The sequence below is a fragment of the Mustela putorius genome, unplaced genomic scaffold (assembly GCF_011764305.1).
Source record: "Mustela putorius furo isolate JIRA1106 unplaced genomic scaffold, ASM1176430v1.1 tig00000174_pilon_pilon_pilon, whole genome shotgun sequence".
Taxonomy (NCBI): domain Eukaryota; kingdom Metazoa; phylum Chordata; class Mammalia; order Carnivora; family Mustelidae; genus Mustela; species Mustela putorius.
The window spans coordinates 26,849,735-26,867,858 of NW_025421304.1; the positions used below are offsets into that span (position 1 = coordinate 26,849,735).

General features: G+C 46.7%; 3 protein-coding genes across 9 annotated transcripts in view; 1 reads left to right on the forward strand and 2 right to left on the reverse strand.

Annotated features, from left to right (window-relative positions):
* Positions 1-463: 463 nt before the first annotated feature.
* Positions 464-4,307, reverse strand: DPEP2NB (DPEP2 neighbor). The gene is made up of 2 exons (XM_013052250.2): positions 2,553-4,307; positions 464-1,423 (listed from the first exon to the last, which is right to left on the reverse strand). The coding sequence occupies exons 1-2, from the start codon at positions 2,617-2,619 to the stop codon at positions 1,119-1,121; spliced, it is 372 nt and encodes a 123-aa protein (XP_012907704.1). The 5' UTR covers positions 2,620-4,307; the 3' UTR covers positions 464-1,118.
* Positions 4,308-5,811: 1,504 nt separating this feature from the next.
* On the reverse strand, positions 5,812-7,691 carry DDX28 (DEAD-box helicase 28). The gene has a single exon (XM_004744495.3). The coding sequence runs from the start codon at positions 7,656-7,658 to the stop codon at positions 6,039-6,041; it is 1,620 nt and encodes a 539-aa protein (XP_004744552.1). The 5' UTR covers positions 7,659-7,691; the 3' UTR covers positions 5,812-6,038.
* A 4-nt stretch (positions 7,692-7,695) lies between these two features.
* Positions 7,696-18,124, forward strand: part of DUS2 (dihydrouridine synthase 2) — a 49,636-nt gene continuing 39,207 nt past the window's right edge. For 3 of the 7 annotated variants that reach the window (XM_004744488.3, XM_045076208.1, XM_045076207.1), the window contains exon 1: positions 7,696-7,805. The gene's annotated coding sequence lies outside the window, so the exon portion shown is untranslated. Of the gene's footprint in view, positions 7,806-10,602; positions 10,679-11,567; positions 11,592-11,676; positions 12,100-15,576; positions 15,858-18,124 lie in introns of those variants that run through there. The other 4 variants (XM_004744491.3, XM_013052251.2, XM_004744490.3 and 1 more) reach the window with 4 other exon arrangements.

Here is an 18,124-nt window from a genome sequence, read left to right on the forward strand (position 1 = left end):
TATTGCACTTACATTTGAAATTATATCCTTTGTGTCTTCCTTTAGTTTGTGGATGCCTTGAGGAGAGGGGCTTCTGTCATCTTTTTCACTAATACAGCCCGAGCAACTAGTAGGTGCTCAGTAAATATTTATGGAGTAAATGGATGGATGGGTGGATTGACAAAGTCTCCTCAGACCTGCCTCTTATCTTCTCACACACACACTCACACGCGCGCGCACACACACGCATGCACGCACACGTGCACATGGAAAGGGAAGTTCTCATCAGGCTCTTGATTTCTTAAAGAACCCGTCCGGGTCCTGCCCTATCTGCACAGGTGTAGAGAGCCGCACCATTAGAAGCTGCACTTGGGTCCTTTTTGGAAGCAGAAGGTCTGACTACAGGTTCCGCATGTGGGCATGTACTTCCAGGGAAGAGAGGGGTTTGGGGCCTGGCCTTGGACAAGCTGGATTTCAAGTCAAATATGTTAGACAAAATCGTTTTATTGAACAGTCAGAAATCCCCCTGGGGCCAGAAAGGGCTGGAAATGAAGGAGCACATAAGCCTCAGTGGTGGTGACACCCAACTCTCTCCATTTTCTTCCTGTGCTGGGGAGTGGGTCTTCCTGGGTCTCTTTATTCTGCTTCCTGGAACTCCAGACATGGGGCTCCCTGGGTAGACACAGATTGCTTTTTTCAGTTTCAAAAAGCCCGGCTCCTCTTGGTTTGTGTTGATGGCTGCTGGCAATGACTCAGGACAGGAGTCCATCTGATAGATGGGCCCCTGCTGATACCAGTCTGAACCCTCTCTCTGCTCTGGGATCCTTGTTGGCTCAAAAAATACAGACTTTTCTTTCTTCTTCCCAAGAAGGGACTCTGAAGTATTGAGCAGAGAAACAGAAGGTTTTCTTCCAGGCCAGTTTCAGCCCTGGGATGTTCAGAGCAGCCTCTCATTTCAAGCCTCAGTTCTTAAGACTCCTTGTCTATAGCCAGTTAGTATGGAAGGAGGCTCCTGGCCGACGAAAGCTCAGACAGAATGGCTCAGGTTCTAATCTCCAATGATGGGCAGTGGGGTTCACTGCAGGAAGAGGCATTAGCTGTCTTGGGTGGTTAAACATTTTCCCTCCCTGGAGAGTGGCTCAGCCAGCAAGCTTCTGTGGGGTCATCCTCCGGCCACCATGCTGCAATCGCCGAATTTTGGGGCTGGAGCAACCTAGGTCTTTATCCGACTCTGTCAGAGCTCGACGTCTCTTGGGAGCCCGGCTGGGAATTGGTTTCTCTGCTTCCACCTTTGCTGGGGTGGCCACAGGAGCATCCCCATAGGTCCGGTAGCCACCAACCAGGCAGTATGTCTCCCCATGCCAGCCCACTTGGGTTTCTCCACAACCTCGGTAGAGGACATGGTAGTGACCAGGTGTAGGAGGAGAAGTGGGAGCCACAGCTGCTGGAAGGAAAAATCAGATCTCATCAGCCTTTTCTGCTACATACAGTGACCTGCCAGGACCTCCCCTCTCATGTCTCTCCCAGTTTCTGGCTGAAGCCCTTTAATCTGCTCTGTATCCAAAACACAGCCTTGGCCTATCACCTCTGTGAGTTCCCTAGAGAAGGAATATGGCTGCAGAAGTGATTCTTTGGAGCTTAGGGCAGCAGCAGCAGACCAGGAAATCTGTTCCCCGTTCTCAGAGGAAACCGTAGAACCTGAAAACAGTTGTCACCAGGATCCTTTCCATCCCTCCCTTCCACAGCAGAAAAAGCATTTCTTAAGGTCTGTCACTTCTGAGGCTTTAATGGAAAAACCTTTGAGGTATTGGAAAAGTAATATAAATGGGCTAAAACCCCACCCACCTTGGCAACTCCTCTTGGGTCCCATTTCGTTGCCTTTTCCAACCACACTGACCTCTAGCCCTCTGATACTTTTACCTAGATTAGGAAAAGGCCAAATGTGCAGGCCGAGTGACCAGGAGCTTCAGAACCAGATTTTAGATAGGAAGTCTAGGCTCACGTCAACCTAACCTCCTAGGACACTATTTCGTCAGCTCTCTTGTCTTGTATCACTCATCTCTCTCCTTGACTCTTCTGTTCTTCCCACCAATATGACACCACCTTTCCCCAGTACTCAGCCACTCAGTCTGGGGTGTGTCTCAGGGAACCCTTGTGCACGTCTATGCAACAGCACGGCGAAGCTGCCTGGCTTTGAAGTGGAGATTCACGAGGAGGCCTCAACCGTTCTTCCTCAACCTGCCCCATTTATCACTTGCGGACAAAAATTCACTTGACTTTTGCTAAGAGGCCAGCTGGAAAGGGTCAGAATGGAAGAAGCTTGTAGCCTAAAAGGAAAGGCTGCATTTGTAAACATTAGAAGCTTTCTGAACAGTTGCCCAAGGGATGACGTTTCACTCCTCGGCAGTGAGCAGGAACACTGTAAGTCCCTCAGGGGGCCCCAGGCCATTTGTCTTACTTACAGCTAGTTAAGTTCTGAGGTGTGGTGGGCAAACCCAAAAGGAACATGTGGCAGCCAGGTGGAGTTGTGTGTATACCAGGGACTCTTGGACAGATGCCTGGCCTAAGCCTACCTGCTGTGCTGCCCTCCCAGGGGACAGAGGACAAGTTAGAATGAATATAGAAGATCCGGTCAGACATTCTCAGGCAACCAAACAGATTGGTATCCGGTAGAGAACTGGTAAGAAAGTTTCCCCGAGAGCACCACGGTCTGCGTAGTTACCCTGCCACGGAAACTGTGAGAAGGCCTGTGAGGTCATCACTACCCAGTGAGGTCACATAAGGAATCTGTGACTTGAGGGACAGGTTTCAGGCTCTCAGGGTTTTGTGGAGGAGAGCAGGGTGGAGGCAGAGAAGCACCTTGCTGGGGCCCTCACACTTCTCTCCCCAGCCAGTCCTAGTGAAGTAAACACTCCCCGTGGAGCATACCTGTGAGCTGGCATAATCCCGGGGACCGAAAAGGGCAAGGGAAACCCACATTCTGTGACTGGCTTGAGTGGCAAGGTTAACCTAAGAGACAGCTAGTTTGTACGGCACTGACCCTAAGTATTCAACAGCTGGAGAGGCAGAGATTTGTGTAGAAGGCTCTTTGGCAGTGAGTCTGAAGGATAAGTTAGATTTGGACCCAGGGAGCGGAGATGAAGACATTCCAGCTGGGAAAATAAAAGCAAAGACAAGCTCTTCTTGAACTTGTCCTGCTCCAAATGTAAATTCATAGAACCCTCACATTTTTACAACTGAGGACTCGATAAACCAAGAGGTTAAGGGGGACTATGCAAGGTTGCATAAGTAGTGGAGAAGTGCTCTGCTCTATGGTAGGGCTTCAAGTCGGACTCTGAATTTGTACCTGATATGAATATGAGGACAAGCTCATCACATTTCAAAGTGACACTGGGAGAAAGGTTAAAGGTGCTCCAAGGCAAAATGAGGGTCCTGAACGGCTTCACAAAGTGGGAATGATGGGCCCACTTTAGTATAAAATTCAAAACAAATTCATGACAAAAAGACAATACAAAATGACAATTTAATTATTACATTCACCTCTCCCCACAAAAAGCAAATACTGTAATAACAGTCCTATCACTGACAGGAGCAAGTGTGGGCTCAGCAGAAGTGTGGGTGAAAAACATGGTCAAACTGAAGAGATGTTACAAAAGCTGATTGTGTCCTACTCAGAGGTGGAGGAAATAGACAGCTCTGCCCTTAGCCTGATCAGGCCCACAGGAAAGAACCATATTTGGGGCAGCCTTGGATATAGTGCAGCCAAGAACCTCCTAGCAATGAGAGATGAACTTCCTTAGGAGGGGACCCCCATCTTGCTGACCTTGAATATGCAAAGATGGGATGCTTGTTTCCCAGGGCAGTTGCAAAGCGGATGTGTCCTGGAGGTAGAAAATGACAGGACTACTATTTGAGAGGTTGGGCAACCCTGGTTGAGAACCACATCATCTTCTTTCTATTCCAGGGTTGCCTGAATATAATGTGGTGTGTGTTAGAGGACACAGGAAGTCAGGCCTGATTAGAGTGGACTGCCCTTGGGGAGAGCTAGGAGGAAAAGTGTGAAGGGGAGAACCGTGGAGGAGATTGTTTCTGGTAGGTGGGTCAGCAGAAGACCACTTAGATTCTCCCAAGGCTCCAGAGAGATTATTTGTCTGAAAACATCATTCTGACCTGGAAAGGTTACTGAAGGCTTATCGGGACATGACTCCATCTCTGGGGAAGGCAGAAGAGAATAGACAAATGGTTGAGTTCAGGAATCTGTAATTTTTTAAAGATTTTATTGGACAGAGATCACAAGTAGGCAAAGAGGCAGGCGGGGGAGGGGGGAATAGGCTCCCTGCCAAGCAGAGCCCGATACAGGACTCGATCCTAGGACCCTGAGATAATGACCTTAGTGGAAGGCAGACGCTTAACCCACTGAGCCACCCAGGCACCCCTGTAATTCTCTTTTTTTAGGATTTTATTTTTAAATAATCTCCATATCCCTCATGGGGCTTGAACTCATAGTCCAGAGACTGAATCACACGCTCTACAGACTGAGCCAGCCAGGTGGCCCTGGAATCTATTTTTAACAGTACTGCCAGAGTGATCCATGGATAGAGTTACCAAATTATTGTCCAAACTGGGTTGCTTTTGAGAGTCAAAGTGAGCAATGTTGAAAGTTGGTATAAAACTCAACCCTTAGTGCAGGTAGACTAGATTCTGTCATATTTGTATGATTTTGAGTAAGTTCTTTTAACTCTCTGAGCCTCAAACTTCTTCATATGAAAAAGAGAGCTATGATTGTGCATTTAGTATAATATTCTCTCCTGGCAGATTGCCCCATGCCCATTTCTTTTCTCTGCAACCTCATTATTTTCAGTGTGCAAGTATTTTGTTTTGTGGAGTATTTGATCTCAACTGTGCATTACTTTAGGCTTATAGAATGATGCAGAAACTGGAACCTAGCAGAGGTTCCATGAAGCAGAGAATGCTATATGCTTATTTTGCCAGTTTTATAAAAAGTTTCTCTTTTCTCTTCCCCTGCCACAAGAGATGAGAAAGAAGGTAGAGCCTGGAAATGCAAACCAATACTTCTGTGTCAGTCTGTCTGTCTTCTCTTCTTCTGCCAGTACGTCCCAGAGAGAGTTCACCAAGAATGCCCAAGCTTGCCATGGGCACTGTTGAAGAAAATCTCTCTGCTAGTCACATCCCCTTTCTCTGGGATGCTTAATGGATGTTTTGGGGGGCAAGAAATAAAATCTGTTTACTAATTGAACAGCAATGGAATGGGACATCTTGGTGGCTCAGTTGGTTGGGCGTCTGCCTTTGGCTCCAGTCATGATCTCAGGGTCCTGGGATCGAGCCCCACCTCAGGCTCCCTGCTCAGTGGGGAGTCTGCTTCTCCCTCTCTGCTCGTGCTTGCTCTCTCAAATGAATAAAAACTTCAAAAAATAATAAAAAGGTAGAGGTACCTGGGTGGCCCAGTGGGCTAAATAAAGCCTCTGCCTTCTGCTCAGGTCCATGGTCCCAGGGTCCTGGGATCGAGCCCCGAATCAGATTCTCTGCTCAGCGGGGAGCCTGCTTCCCCCGCTCTCTGCCTGCTTCTCTGCCTACTTGTGATCTCTGTCTGTCAAATAAATAAATAAATAATTCTGAAAAAGAAAAAAAGATATTCTTCTAAAAAAAATAAAAATAAAAAATAATAAAAAAAGAGCAATGGAAGCGCCTCAGTCCCAGATGTGTTGTTTGGAGTGTGAATCTTCTCACAATCCAATGAATTCTACCCCAGTGGTAACTATTATTAGAAGAGCCCCATAAATACATCATTTACTGTTTGGAATTATGACATAATACAATGCCAAAAATCTACTTTATTTTTCAGAACTCATGTGAAAGACTACAAAGAACCATGCTCATTCTGCAGTGCTGGCCCATCTACCTTTGGAAGCCAGAAACAGCTCACCAGGCCTTCAGAGAGGTGACTGGCTGCCCAGTGCATCCTACTGACAACTGTGTTCACCCACCCAGGACAAAGGGAAAGATTCCTATTAATGGCATCACATTTAAGCTGGCTGCCATCAGATTTGCTGGGGCAAAGGCTCGCTCACTGAGGACCCAATTCCTGGAAGACTTCTCCTCCGGCGCGCTGCCAGCTCAATCTTCTGAACCAGGTTTACATCCCAGGGATGGGTCACAAAGCTGATGACGGTGCCAGGCACCTCGCTTCCTACACGGCCCACCCTACCAGCTCTGTGGATGTAGTCTTGCAGGGTGAGAGGGAAATCATAATTGACAACTAGCTCTACATGGGTGCTGTCCAGGCCCCGAGAGGCTATGTCTGTGCAGAGGAGTATGTCTTGGGAGCCCTCCTGGAAGCACTGGAAGATGCCTGCCCTCATTGAGGCTGGCATTTGTCCCTGCAGCCTTAGGTGTTGGATTTTGTGGTCATCCAGAATATATCCCAGCCAATTCACAGTGCTGGAGCTATTACAAAACACCAGAACAGTTCCCGAGCGGCTAGACCTGTATGCTTTGTCATGCTGCTTGAGAATCTGCACCAACTCAGTCACCTTCTCTGCTCCCTTCAGCCTCATAAATGTCTGTCTAACATGAGGCATGATGCAGTGGAGCTTAGAGCTGGTGATGGTGGTTAGAGAGTCTGGGCTGGCAACTTTACTTAGCAGTTGGCCTACACCTTCAGGAAATGTGGCCCCCACCAGCACTAACTGAGCTTTGGGATTGAAGGGGTCTTTTAAGTCAGCAGAATCTTCTGCTATATGGCTCTTGTCCAAGATATAGTCCACTAGTTCCAGGAAGCTTTCATCCAATAGTGTGTCTGCCTCATCCAACACCAAGTAGGAGAGCTGCCTCAGGGTGATCAGTTGACCTTTCAGGGCCTTCCACAGAGCTCCTGGAGTGGCCACTAGTACATCTACTGAGGGTTGTTTGGACAGTTGCAGCCGGATCCTACTCATGCCACGGCCTCCCTCTAGCTCCCGCACGTGGAGGCCCAAGGAGACGCCCAAGGGCTGGGCCACCGCCCGCACCTGTTCGGCTAATTCTCGCGAAGGTACAAGGACCAGGCCTCGAGGAGCTGGTATACTGTGCGAATCCAAGGTTGGCCGGCCCAAGAGCCGCTGAAGCAGAGGTAGTAGGTATCCAAGAGTCTTGCCACTGCCGGTTTCCGCAGCGCAAAGGATGTGGCGGCCGCGAAGTAGAGGGGGTATGGTGCGCGACTGCACGGTTGTAGGCCGAACGACTTCGGGAGCTGCCTCCTGTAGTGCATGCAGCACGCGGGGTTCCAGACCAAGAGCCGCGAAGCTGCCCTCAGATGGGGAGTCCCGCAGCGCTGGTACCTCATGTTGCGCTCGCTCGATAGAGAAGTAGTCCCTGCGGGAGCGCCGATTCTTCCAACCTCGCGAAGCTAGTGGCGCGCGCTCCCAACGGCCCAGCGTGAGGCGCGCCGGCTGGTTCAACTCTGGCCGCCGCGCCGAGATCAGCAGCCGGCCAGGTCGCGCCAGCACCAGCCGCGGGGAACTCTGTCCGCTTTGCCGCTGTTCCTGCCGCAGCTGTAGAGCCCGCGGGATGCGAACTACTGGCAGGGGCTCGTCCGGACCGCGGACCGCTAGGTCCCGTCGAGGTGCCAAAAGCAACCGAACCGTGAGCCGCAGCACCCGCGGCGGCCGCGCCAGAGCCATAGTGCTTTGGTGTGCGAGAGGCGCATGGCAATGACGTCACGGGCGCGCAAGGCCTCGAGGACGGTGTCTGGCACGGCTCAGCAAGGCTCTCGGAGTTGGCGAACCCTGAGGAAGGAGGGACAGTCTGCAAAGTTCAACTGCGGCGAGGTCTGTAGGTCCGAACAGGGGTTGGCGACATCCAGACCCGGTCCAGCCTTGGGGAGACGGGCTCGATGAAGGCAGCCTCTGGGGTCCGGCGCTACGCGGCGGTGGGGGCCTGGTCTTTGGACGGGGGGCGGAGGGCTTCTGGCGATTGGGTGTCCGAGCCTTGCCATACTCCTTTATCGCTCCCACCGCTTCCTTGATGGCTTGTCAGTGCAGGTCTCCTCCCGTAAATTCCGAGGGTGCGGTGGTGTTTTCCCAGATGTGGTCCCCGTGCAAGGTCTGGTGGTAAATGTTTATTGAGAGTCTGATTGTATGGTCAGGCCTGGGGGAGAAGACAAGGGCCAGGTGTCTTAGCTCTAAGTACCTCCCCCTCCCCCACCCCGCTTCCCTCTGATGGCCTGTGAAGTGGAAAGTAAGATTTTCAGGCTTTATATCAAGCAGACCTTTCTCCTTGTAATCCCCCCCTTTTTTTTCTTTCTTTTTAATTAAAAGGTTTTTTTTTTGTTGTTGTTGTTGGTTTGTTTGTTTTAAGATTTTTATTTATTTATTTTACAGACCGAGATCACAAGTAGACAGAGAGGCAGGCAGAGAGAGGGGAAGGGAAGCAGGCTCCGTGCTTAGCAGAGAACCGGATACGGGGCTTGATCCCAGGATCCTGGGATCATGACCTGAGCCGAAGGCAGAGGCTTTAACCCTCTGAGCCACCCAGGCGCCCCTTTTCCTCCCTTTTCAGCTGAGATTCACTCTCCATTCTCTTGCCTCCCCTGCCAACTTTTCATCCTGAAGCTATCATTCTTGTAGTACACTCACCTCCACTGGCTTCTCAGATACCTAAATTGTTTAAATAGTGGTGAGAAAGGCCCTTCTAATCTACTGAGTGATCAGATATGTGAGGCTTGCCTCACATAGCCCTGGTCAGACAGAATATTTTACTTGAATTCAGATGTTCAGGTTGCCAAAAAACGCCTTATCTTTTTCTGATTGACTGACTTCTCTTAGCATTATACCCTCTAAATCCATCCATGTTGTTGGAAATGGCAAGATTTCATTCTTTTTTAAATAGTTAATATTCCAGGGGCGCCTGGGTGGCTCAGTGGTTTGGGCTGCTGCCTTCGGCTCCGGTCATGATCTCAGGGTCCTGGGATCGAGCCCCGCATCGGGCTCCCTGCTCCGCAGGAAGCCTGCTTCCCTCTCTCTCTCTCTCTCTCTCTGCCTGCCCCTCTGCCTACTTGTGATCTCTGTCTGTCAAATAAATAAATAAAATCTTAAAAAAAATAGTTAATATTCCAGTGTGTGTGCATATACCACCTCTCCTTTATCCATTTATCTATCAAGGGACACTTGGGTTCCCTCTATAATTTAACTGTTGTAAACAATGCTGCAATAAACATAGGGATGCATATTTTTTTTTTACTTCATGTTTTCATATTCTTTGCATGAATACCTAGTACTGGAATTGCTGGATCATATGGCAATTCTGTTTTTAATTTTTTTGGAAACTTTCATACTGTTTCCACAGTGGCTGCTCCAGTTTTAATTTCCACCAACAGTGCAGGAGGGTTCTTTTTTCCTCCACATCCTCACCAATGCATGTTGTTCCCCAAAAGATAAATACTTCTAAAGTTTCAAATGCCATTTTGATACATAAGTAGACTTTCTGGAAAGTTACCATTAAACCATCAGAGGAGAGTTTTGAGTAGTGACAGATGAACAGAGTCATTGGATAGAGCAGTGGCTCTCAAGTGAGGGTGACTTTGCCCCTGCCCCACCCCGAGACATTTGACAGAGTTTGGAGACATTTTCATATTTTATTTTTTTAAAGATTTCATTTATTTATTTTGTCAGAGAGCGTACAAACAGCTGGAGCGGCATGCAAAGCAGGCAGAGGGAGACACAGACTCCCAGCTGAGCAAGGAGCCCAGTGTGGGACTCAGTCCCAGGATCCTGAGATCATGACCTGAGCTGAAGGCAGCCACTTAACTGACTGAACCACCCAGGCATCCTGAGCATGGAGACATTTTTAGTTGTCACATCTGGGAAGGTGCTATTGGCATCTAGTGTGCAGAGGCCAGGGATGTTGCTCAACATTGTACAATGCGCAAGAAAGTCCCCAACAAAAAGGATTATCTGGCCCAATAGGTGAACAGTGTGTTGTTGAGAAGCCCTGCATAGAGCATGAGGACTGAAGAGTGGCTGAGGTTACAAGTGCTTTTACTACAGGTAGTCGTGTTTGACAAGCTCTTTCACTGGCTCTTCCTCACCCTCAGAATCTGTAGCAAGTATATTGATGCCATTGCTTGCTTTGACCTTGGGATTAGGAATGTTGGAGGCCCCGTAGGTCATAAACACAAGAAAAAGTGATTCAAGGGAGTGAAGCTGGAGAAGAGAAATTTAGAGAGAACAAGACCATCCTTATGGATCGGGGGGATGTGCCAAATGGAAGAGAGATGAGGTGTGCTGTGGGGTGTACTACTCCAGAAGGCAGAACAGGGACTCGTAAGTAATAGGCAGATGCTAAATTTGATAATAAAGAACTGCTGTAACAACTAGAATTGCCCAGATCTGTCTTGAGGGTGCTGAGTTTTCTATCATTGAAAAGTTTATATCCAGGCCAGATGACTGCTGGTTGGCAATATGGTAGAGGGGAGTTGATACAAAGGACACTCTAAGATATTGTGATTCTATACTACTTCTATGATTCTTTTCAAGAACTCAGGGCTCCTTGTTCCTTATCTATGTAGCTTCCTGGACATCTGACTCAACAGATTTTATCCATTTACATGTGCCACTGTTTTTTCAGATAAAAACAAACTCTTACTTTGCACCAACCCAGAACAGATACACTGAAGGAATTATCAGAAAAGAATAATACATTGGTATGTACTTGCATTTGGGTTCTGCCCAAATATTTGGGGGCAGGGAAGCTAGTTAATATATGGCTGCTTTCTCACCATGCTCAAACCCTGACAATATGATTAATTCAAAATCTCATAAGGGTTGGAATCTGTCTGAGCCATTCTCTGCTCATGGTCCTTAATTTCTTTTTGTCAGTTCATCAGCCACTAAATAAGGCTCCTCTCTTTTCCTTCTGCTCACTTCGAGTAACCTCTAGTTGTTATTGAGATACATGTATATTGCTTTAGAAATAAGAAAGTTTTACTTATTGTAGAAAGAATGTAAGCTCCTGAGAGCAGAGGTCTAACTGGTAGTATTTTTTCCCAGGGCTGCCATGGTAACTCACATTATCTGGTTACTCTGTAAGTTTTTTTTTTTTTTAAGATTTTTGTTTATTTATTTGACAGAGTAGGCAGAGCTGCAGGCAGACGGGGCTCTCTCCCAGGGCTCTGGGATCATGACCCAGCCGAGGGTAGCCGCTTAACTGACTCTATGAGTTTTAAACAGATGCCCTTAGATCTCAGGTGATAATGGTACAGTCATTCTTGCATTCATTTATTCATTGAGTAAATGTTTCCTGAGCACCATGCATGTGCTGGGTACTGTTCAGACAGACAGTGAGAAAAACAGGTAAAATTCCTGCCCTAGTGGAGTTTACATTCTGATTTAACTGGTTTGGCGGGGGGAGGGGTAATACCTGGACTTTGTTTTTTGTTGTTTTTTAAAAAATATTTTATTTATTTATTCGACAGACAGAGATCACAAGTGGGCAGAGAGAGACCGGGGGATGCAGGCTTCTTGCCGAGCAGAGAGCCTGATGAGGGGCTCGATCCCAGGACCCTGGTATCTTGACCTGAGCCGAAGGCAGAGGCTTTAACCCACTGAGCCACCCAGGTGCCCTGACATTGGTGTTTTTTTAAAGCCTTTCTAGATGATTCTAATGTGCCACCCTGTTTGAGAATCACAGTTATAAACAAAACACTTTGGGAATTGCGAGGCACTGCAAAAATAAAAAGTGGCTGTTAGTATTCCCTCCCTGTTCCTTCATTACCCTGCCTGCATCAGGACTGTTGTGCAAGTGCTGGCCATTCTCTTATCAGCCCATGTCATTATGTGCCTACACCATTTCACCTTCTTTCTAACCCATTTCCTTGTCTCCTTCCGGTCTTTCACTTTCTAGCCCATCATCTATTTTCTGAATGATCTTGCTAAAGCCCAGCCATGGCCTTGTCACCCCTTGACGCAAAAGCTGTTAGAGGATTTGTGTGGCCTACAGCTCATCTCCTCATCATCTCCAGAGTCTGCCCCCACTTCATCTCCTGCTGCTTTCTTACCTGAGTCTTGTTCACTCAAGTGATGGCTCTTATGCAAGTTGCATAAAGGGCTCGCAGTCCTTCACTTGGTAAGCAAGGGAGTGGGGTAGTTATTTGTCTGCTCTAACCAAACGAGGTATGGCAAGGCACTTGAAGTGCTCTGTGATAGAGCACATTTGTCTGCGATAGAGCCCTTCTGTGGCTGAAGCATGGGTCATATCGTGGTTCTCATTGCCACTTGACCTGTTAATTTCTTTCCACAACAAACCCTAACACTTATGCTAGATTGTGTTTTCTGTGCTCTGTGACAAAGACCTGGTGATAAGCAAGATGCAGGGCTTGCCTTCCCCTTGTGATGAGGGAGGTAGGTTGACAGTTAGTTGCTCTTATAATTACAAGAGTATATTCCATCCCAGGACAGGAATGAGCTAAGAGGAGATGCCCTTACTCTGTGTTTGGGAGATAAATGTCAGGGAAGGCTTTCTGGATGAAGTGAATCTGGGTGATGTTCTGAAAGGCTGCTGGAAGTCAGCCAGGTAGAGGGATAGGAATCTGGGTTCTAGGCAGGGGCAACTTGTTCAGAGACTACAGGCCAGTTTGTTGAGAGACAGCAGGCTAGGTTGGGGAACTAGGAATAGTTCAGAAGAGATGAAGCTTAGCATGGGGGAGTTAAGAGGGCAGGGGGCAAGAGATGAAAGATAGGGCTTCTGAGGAAGGCAGGGAGCAGACTTGTTTGCAATGTGAAGGAGCTGGGACTTAATTGTAAGGGCAGAAGGGAAGGCTGTGGAGAATAGGAATATCCTGTCCCAATTTGTGTTTTGAAAGACCCTGCCGGCTGCTGGAAGGAACTTAGATTGAACACAGTGAGCCTGGAAGCAGAGAGACTGGTTTGCAGGCTGTTGTCGTCAGTCACCTGATAGATGGCAGTGGCAGAGCTGAGACGCTCCTTGGGCTCAAGAGCTCAGTTCTTCCCATTTCTTTACCTTCCGCACTTCACACAGTGCCTTCATCCTAAAAGAACTAGTAGATGTTTGTTGATCTAACAATAGACTTCAAATGTGTTGAAAGTGTAAAAGCCGGATAGTGAGAGCGGTTAACATTTATTAAACTCTTACTGTTGGGATGCCTGGGTGGCTCAGTTGGTTAATCCCCTGCGTTCTGCTCAGGTAATGATCCCAGGGTCCTGGGATCAAGTCCCACATCGGGCTCCTTGCTCAGTGGGGAGCCTGCTTCTCTCTCTGCGTGCCGCTCTGCCTGTTTGTGCGTTCTCTTTCTGACAAATGAATAAATAAAATCTTAAAAACAAACAAACAAATCCTTACTGTGTGCTCTGAGCTGTTGTGCATCATAGAATTGACTTTTCACAGCATCCCGCCTGACATAGATTCTGTGGGAGCCTCATATGCCAGAGGGAGAGGCTGAGCCTCCATTAGGTTCATTCATCTGCCTGGGGCAGAGTTGGGGTTCCAGTGCACGTCTGATTCCAGAGTTTGGAATCTTAATAGAGAGATGCTGTATCACCTCTTTCTCTTGTAAGTATAATAGGTCACTTTAATTTTTTCTTATCTACACATGTTTTGAGTGGGAAATAGGATAATTATCTGAATATGTAATCCTAATTGACTTTTTTAAAAAAGATTTTATTTAATTATTTGACAGACAGAGATCACAAGTAGGCAGAGAGGCAGGCAGAGAGAGAGAGAGAGAGAGCCTGATGCAAGGCTCGATCCCAGGACCCCGGGATCCTGACCTGAGCTGAAGGCAGAGTCTTTAACCCACTGAGCCATCCAGGCGCCCCTTGACTTCTGTTTTAACTCTAAATTTGTATTTTAAAGAAATTGCTTTTTAAGCAAGGTCGTAGCCTCTAGGAAAATTTACATGGAAGGGTAAATGGTAAAGTTTTTTCCATTCGTTGCTTTCCCTGAGTAGTGTTATCTTCAGTCTGAAAGTGTTATAATTAGTGGGATTTTGTATCTATGCAACTGAAGTTAAGGTTACTGTCTGAGAAGATAACCAAAACTGTCAGAAGAAAAGCCCTTAAAAGAACGGTAGAGAGAGAAAAAAAAAGAAAAGAAAGAAAGAGAGATCGTCTCAGTTTGTGTGACTGAATTGGTGATCTGGGTATGATCTTGGGGCCCAGCAAATGGTTGTGAGGGTAACTGGGAAAGGGTGGGGACTGCCTCTTTTCTTTGAAAGGAGTCTTTTTGGAGGCAGGCCTGGTCAGGCACTGCTGGCAGGTGCCAGAGGGAGTTCCCAGACCAACCACCCTCTAGGAGGGTGTGCTTAGCTGCCAGAGAGTAAGAATTCAGTCCTGCCTTCCTTTCTAAGCAGCTGCTAAGGGCCAAGTACTAGGCTCAGGGAAAGAAACCTGGTAGTAAACTAGGTAGTCATATTCCTGTCCTTGTGGAACTTGTCCTGGTGGCCTAGAGCAGGAGCTAGGGGTTAAACAAGAAACCACACAAATCAGTGTGGACACATGGGGATTGTAACGGAGCTATAGAGAAGCACAAAGTGTTGCGAGAGCATGTGACCAGGGACCTGAAGTTAGATGGTTGGTCTGATAGGGAATTGTCTCCAAAAAGGGGACATTCAAGGTCAAGAGGACCTCAGTGTGGGTGTGTATGATTGAGTCAGGGAGAGTCTTCCAGACAGAGAGGATTGATTCCAAGTGCACAGACCCCAGAGCTTAGTGTGGGAGACTTTCAAAGAAGTCCAGGGTGGCCAGGACAAGGAGAGTGAGGGGGAGAGAGGCTTGAGGTAAGCTGGAGATGTGGGCAGGGACAGGTCATGCAGGGTTTGGTGGGCCATCAGAAGGGTTTGGGAGTTCTTCTAAACTTAGAGGGAAGCCATTGAAGGATATAAACAAGGGAGGGGTATTATCAGAGTTGCCTTTTTCAAATGCCACACAATATCAAGAGAAAGGATAGGAGGGGGTAGGATTAGATTTGGGAGACCAGTTAGGAGGCTGGCTTCCTGCACAATGGTGGCACGGGAGATGGAGCAAAGCATTGCTTCTCGGCCTTTTGGCTAAGATCAAATGGAGATGGAGCAAGGCAGATGGATTAGAGTTACATATTAGAGTTATACATTAGAGTTATATTTATATTTTGAGTTATATAGAGTTATAATTATATTCCACAGTAGTTAGCGATAGATTAAATGTGGGGAATATGAATTAAGGATGAGTCATTGGGTGAATGGAAATGCTAGTTGCTGAAATGGGAAACATTATCTCTCCAGGTATTCGCCTGATTAACACCTTCTCTCCCTTGAAATCTTGAATCAGAAATTATTTCTTGGGGCGCCTGGGTGGTTCAGTCGGTTAAACATCTGACTCTCGATTTCGGCTCAGGTCTTGATCTCAGGTTTGTGAGATAGAGCCCTGTGTCAGGACCCACGCTCAATGCAGAGTTTGCTTGAGATTATTTCCCCTCCCTTCCTCCCCCTGTGCTGTATCCCCTCCCTGCACTCTTGAGTTTGCTCTCTTTTTCTAAAATAAATAAAATAAAAAAACAAAAAATAAAAAGAAGAAGAAGAAATTATTTCTTAAGGGAAGCCTTTCTCAACCCCCTATTCATCCATTTCCTGCTGGCACAGCTTCCCAAAACCTCATGTCCTTCATAGCACTGTACATTGCCGTAATTTCACAATTTGTAAGTTCCCTTTCTATAAGCCTCTCTTCTTCTGTACCTCCTCCTCCTCGTAGTGCCAGTCAGTGCTTAGCATATCACAGGGGCTCAATAGATGTCTGTTGAATGAATTAATGAAGATAGAGGAGGCAGCTTAGGAGCGCAGATCAAGATCCTGTTTTTGCATGCTTAGTATAAGACGTCCTTAAGATACCCAGGTGGGTATGTGTATTGAACAGTTGGTGTAATATGCTGGTGATCTTTAAAGATGCCAATATTTTAAGTCATGGGAATAAGTAAATTTGCAAGGGAGAATGTGTGGAATTAGAAGGGAAGGGGCCCAAGACTAAGGAGGAAACAAGTGAGTAGAGGAGGTGAAACCAGGAAAGACACTGAAAAGCAGGGCAGAGAGTTGGGAGAAAAACCAGGAAAGTATGGGGTCAGGGGGGTCAAGGAAGAGGGGAGGCTCAACCATGTCACTGTACTATTAGTGAAACAAGATTGTGGACAGGTGATGCACAACTTTCAGGTCATTGGTGACATTGAGCAATTTTAGTGGAGCAGTGAGGTGAGGGCCCGGCAGAATGGGCTGAATAATAAAAAAGCAAATGGAAACAGTAACTGAGCAGAGCATAGCATTGGCTAGCTAGCTTCATGACTTTTTAGAGGGGTCCATATTTGCTAAAATAAATGTTAACAGTTCTCTCTGAGATATGGGATTTGGATTTTTTTTTTCTTTTTACTCCTGTTGGCTCTATTTTCAAAGTATATTTAGGATATGATCACTTCTCACCACCTCTAATACCAGCTCCCTGGCCTGAGCCACCATCAGTTTTTATGTTGGTTACCAAAGAGCCTTGTACTTGGTCTCCCTATGTTTACTCTGGCCCCCAACAGACTGCTCTGCTCTTTACATAGCAGTCACCATGATCCTGAGAAAACATGTTCAGTCATGCTACTCCTCTGTTTAAAACCTATTACTGGCTTCTATTTTGTGAAGAGCTAACAGCCTGTAGAGTGTCCTTCAAGGCCATATGGGATCTGACTACTGTGTCCTGTCTGCTTACTGCTGAGACATTTTGTATCTGACTTTCATTACTTTCTCTTCTCTTTGTGTTCCAACCATATTGGTCTCCTTGCTGCTCCTCTAACACACCAGGCAAGCTGCTGCCCTAGGGCCTTTGCACTGGCTGTCTCTTCTGCTGTGTATCTTTTTTTTTTTTAAATATTTTATTTATTTATTTGACAGAGAGAGAGATCACAAGTAGGCAGAGAGGCAGGCAGAGAGAGAGGGGGAGGCAGGCTCCCTGCTGAGCAGAGAGCCCAATGTGGACTCAATCCCAGGACCCTGAGAGCATGACCTGAGCCGAAGGCAGAGGCTTAACCCACTGAGCCCTCTTCTGCTGTGTATTCTTCTACTAGATACCAACTTGGCTAACTCAAGTCTTAGCTCAAATGTTATCTTTCCATTGAAGCCTATCTTGGTTTCCCTATTTAAAATTTTATATTTTAATGTACATATTTTCATATAAATGTTTTTATGTTTTAATGTAAAATATACAATTAATATACCATGTATTTGTATTTTTCCTGCTGGGAGTGTGGAGTAAATGGGTGAAGGTGGTAAAAAGACAGGAACTTCTGGGGCGCCTAAGTGGTTCAGTTGGTTAAAAGCCTGACTCTTGATTGCGGCTCAGGTCATGATTTCAGGGTTGTGGGATCGAGCCCTGTGTTGGCTCTGTGCTTAGCACAGAATCTGCTTGTTCCTCTCCGTCTTCTCCTCCTCTCCCCCTTCTCTTTCTCTCTCTCTAAAAAAAGAGAAAAAAGATATGACTTCCAGTTAGAAGATAAATATGTTCTGAGGATGTAATGTACAACATAGCAACTATAGCAACGTATTTGAAGGTTGCTGAGAGTGGATCTTTTTAAAAAGATTTTATTTATTTATTCAGGATGCCTGGGAGGCTCAGTTGGTTAAGCGGCTGCCTTCGGCTCAGGTCATGATCCCAGTGTCCTGGGATCAAGTCCCACATTGGGCTCCTTGCTCAGCAGGGAACCTGCTTCTCCTTCTGCCTCTGCCTGTGACTCTGTCTGCCTGTGCTCACTCTCTCTGACAAATAAATAAATAAAATCTTTTTAAAAATAATTTATTTATTTATTTCTTTATTTGAGAAAGAGAGAGAGAGGGAAAGGGAGCAGGGGGAGGAGCAGAAGGGGAAGGAATGCCAAGCTGACTCGGTGGGTTGAGTGCAGAGCTCATTATGGGGCTCTGTCCCACAACCCTGAGATCATGACCTGAGCCGCAACCAAGAGTCGGATGCCCAACCTACTGAGCCACCCAGAGACCTCACTAAGAGTCAATCTTTAAAGTTCTCATCACAATAAAAAGAATTATTAATATATGAGGTGATAGATATTAACTTACTGTGGTAATCATTTTCTGGTATATACATATATCAAATCACTATGTTGTACACCTTAAATT

Coding starts and splice junctions, on each gene's coding strand:
- DPEP2NB (XM_013052250.2), bottom strand. CDS start 2,619: ATGTCTGACCGGATCTTCTATATTCATTCTAACTTGTCCTCTGTCCCC. Junction 1,424..2,552: donor CTGGGAGGGCAGCACAGCAG/GTAGGCTTAGGC, acceptor TTTTCCTTCCAG/CAGCTGTGGCTCCCACTTCT.
- DDX28 (XM_004744495.3), bottom strand. CDS start 7,658: ATGGCTCTGGCGCGGCCGCCGCGGGTGCTGCGGCTCACGGTTCGGTTG.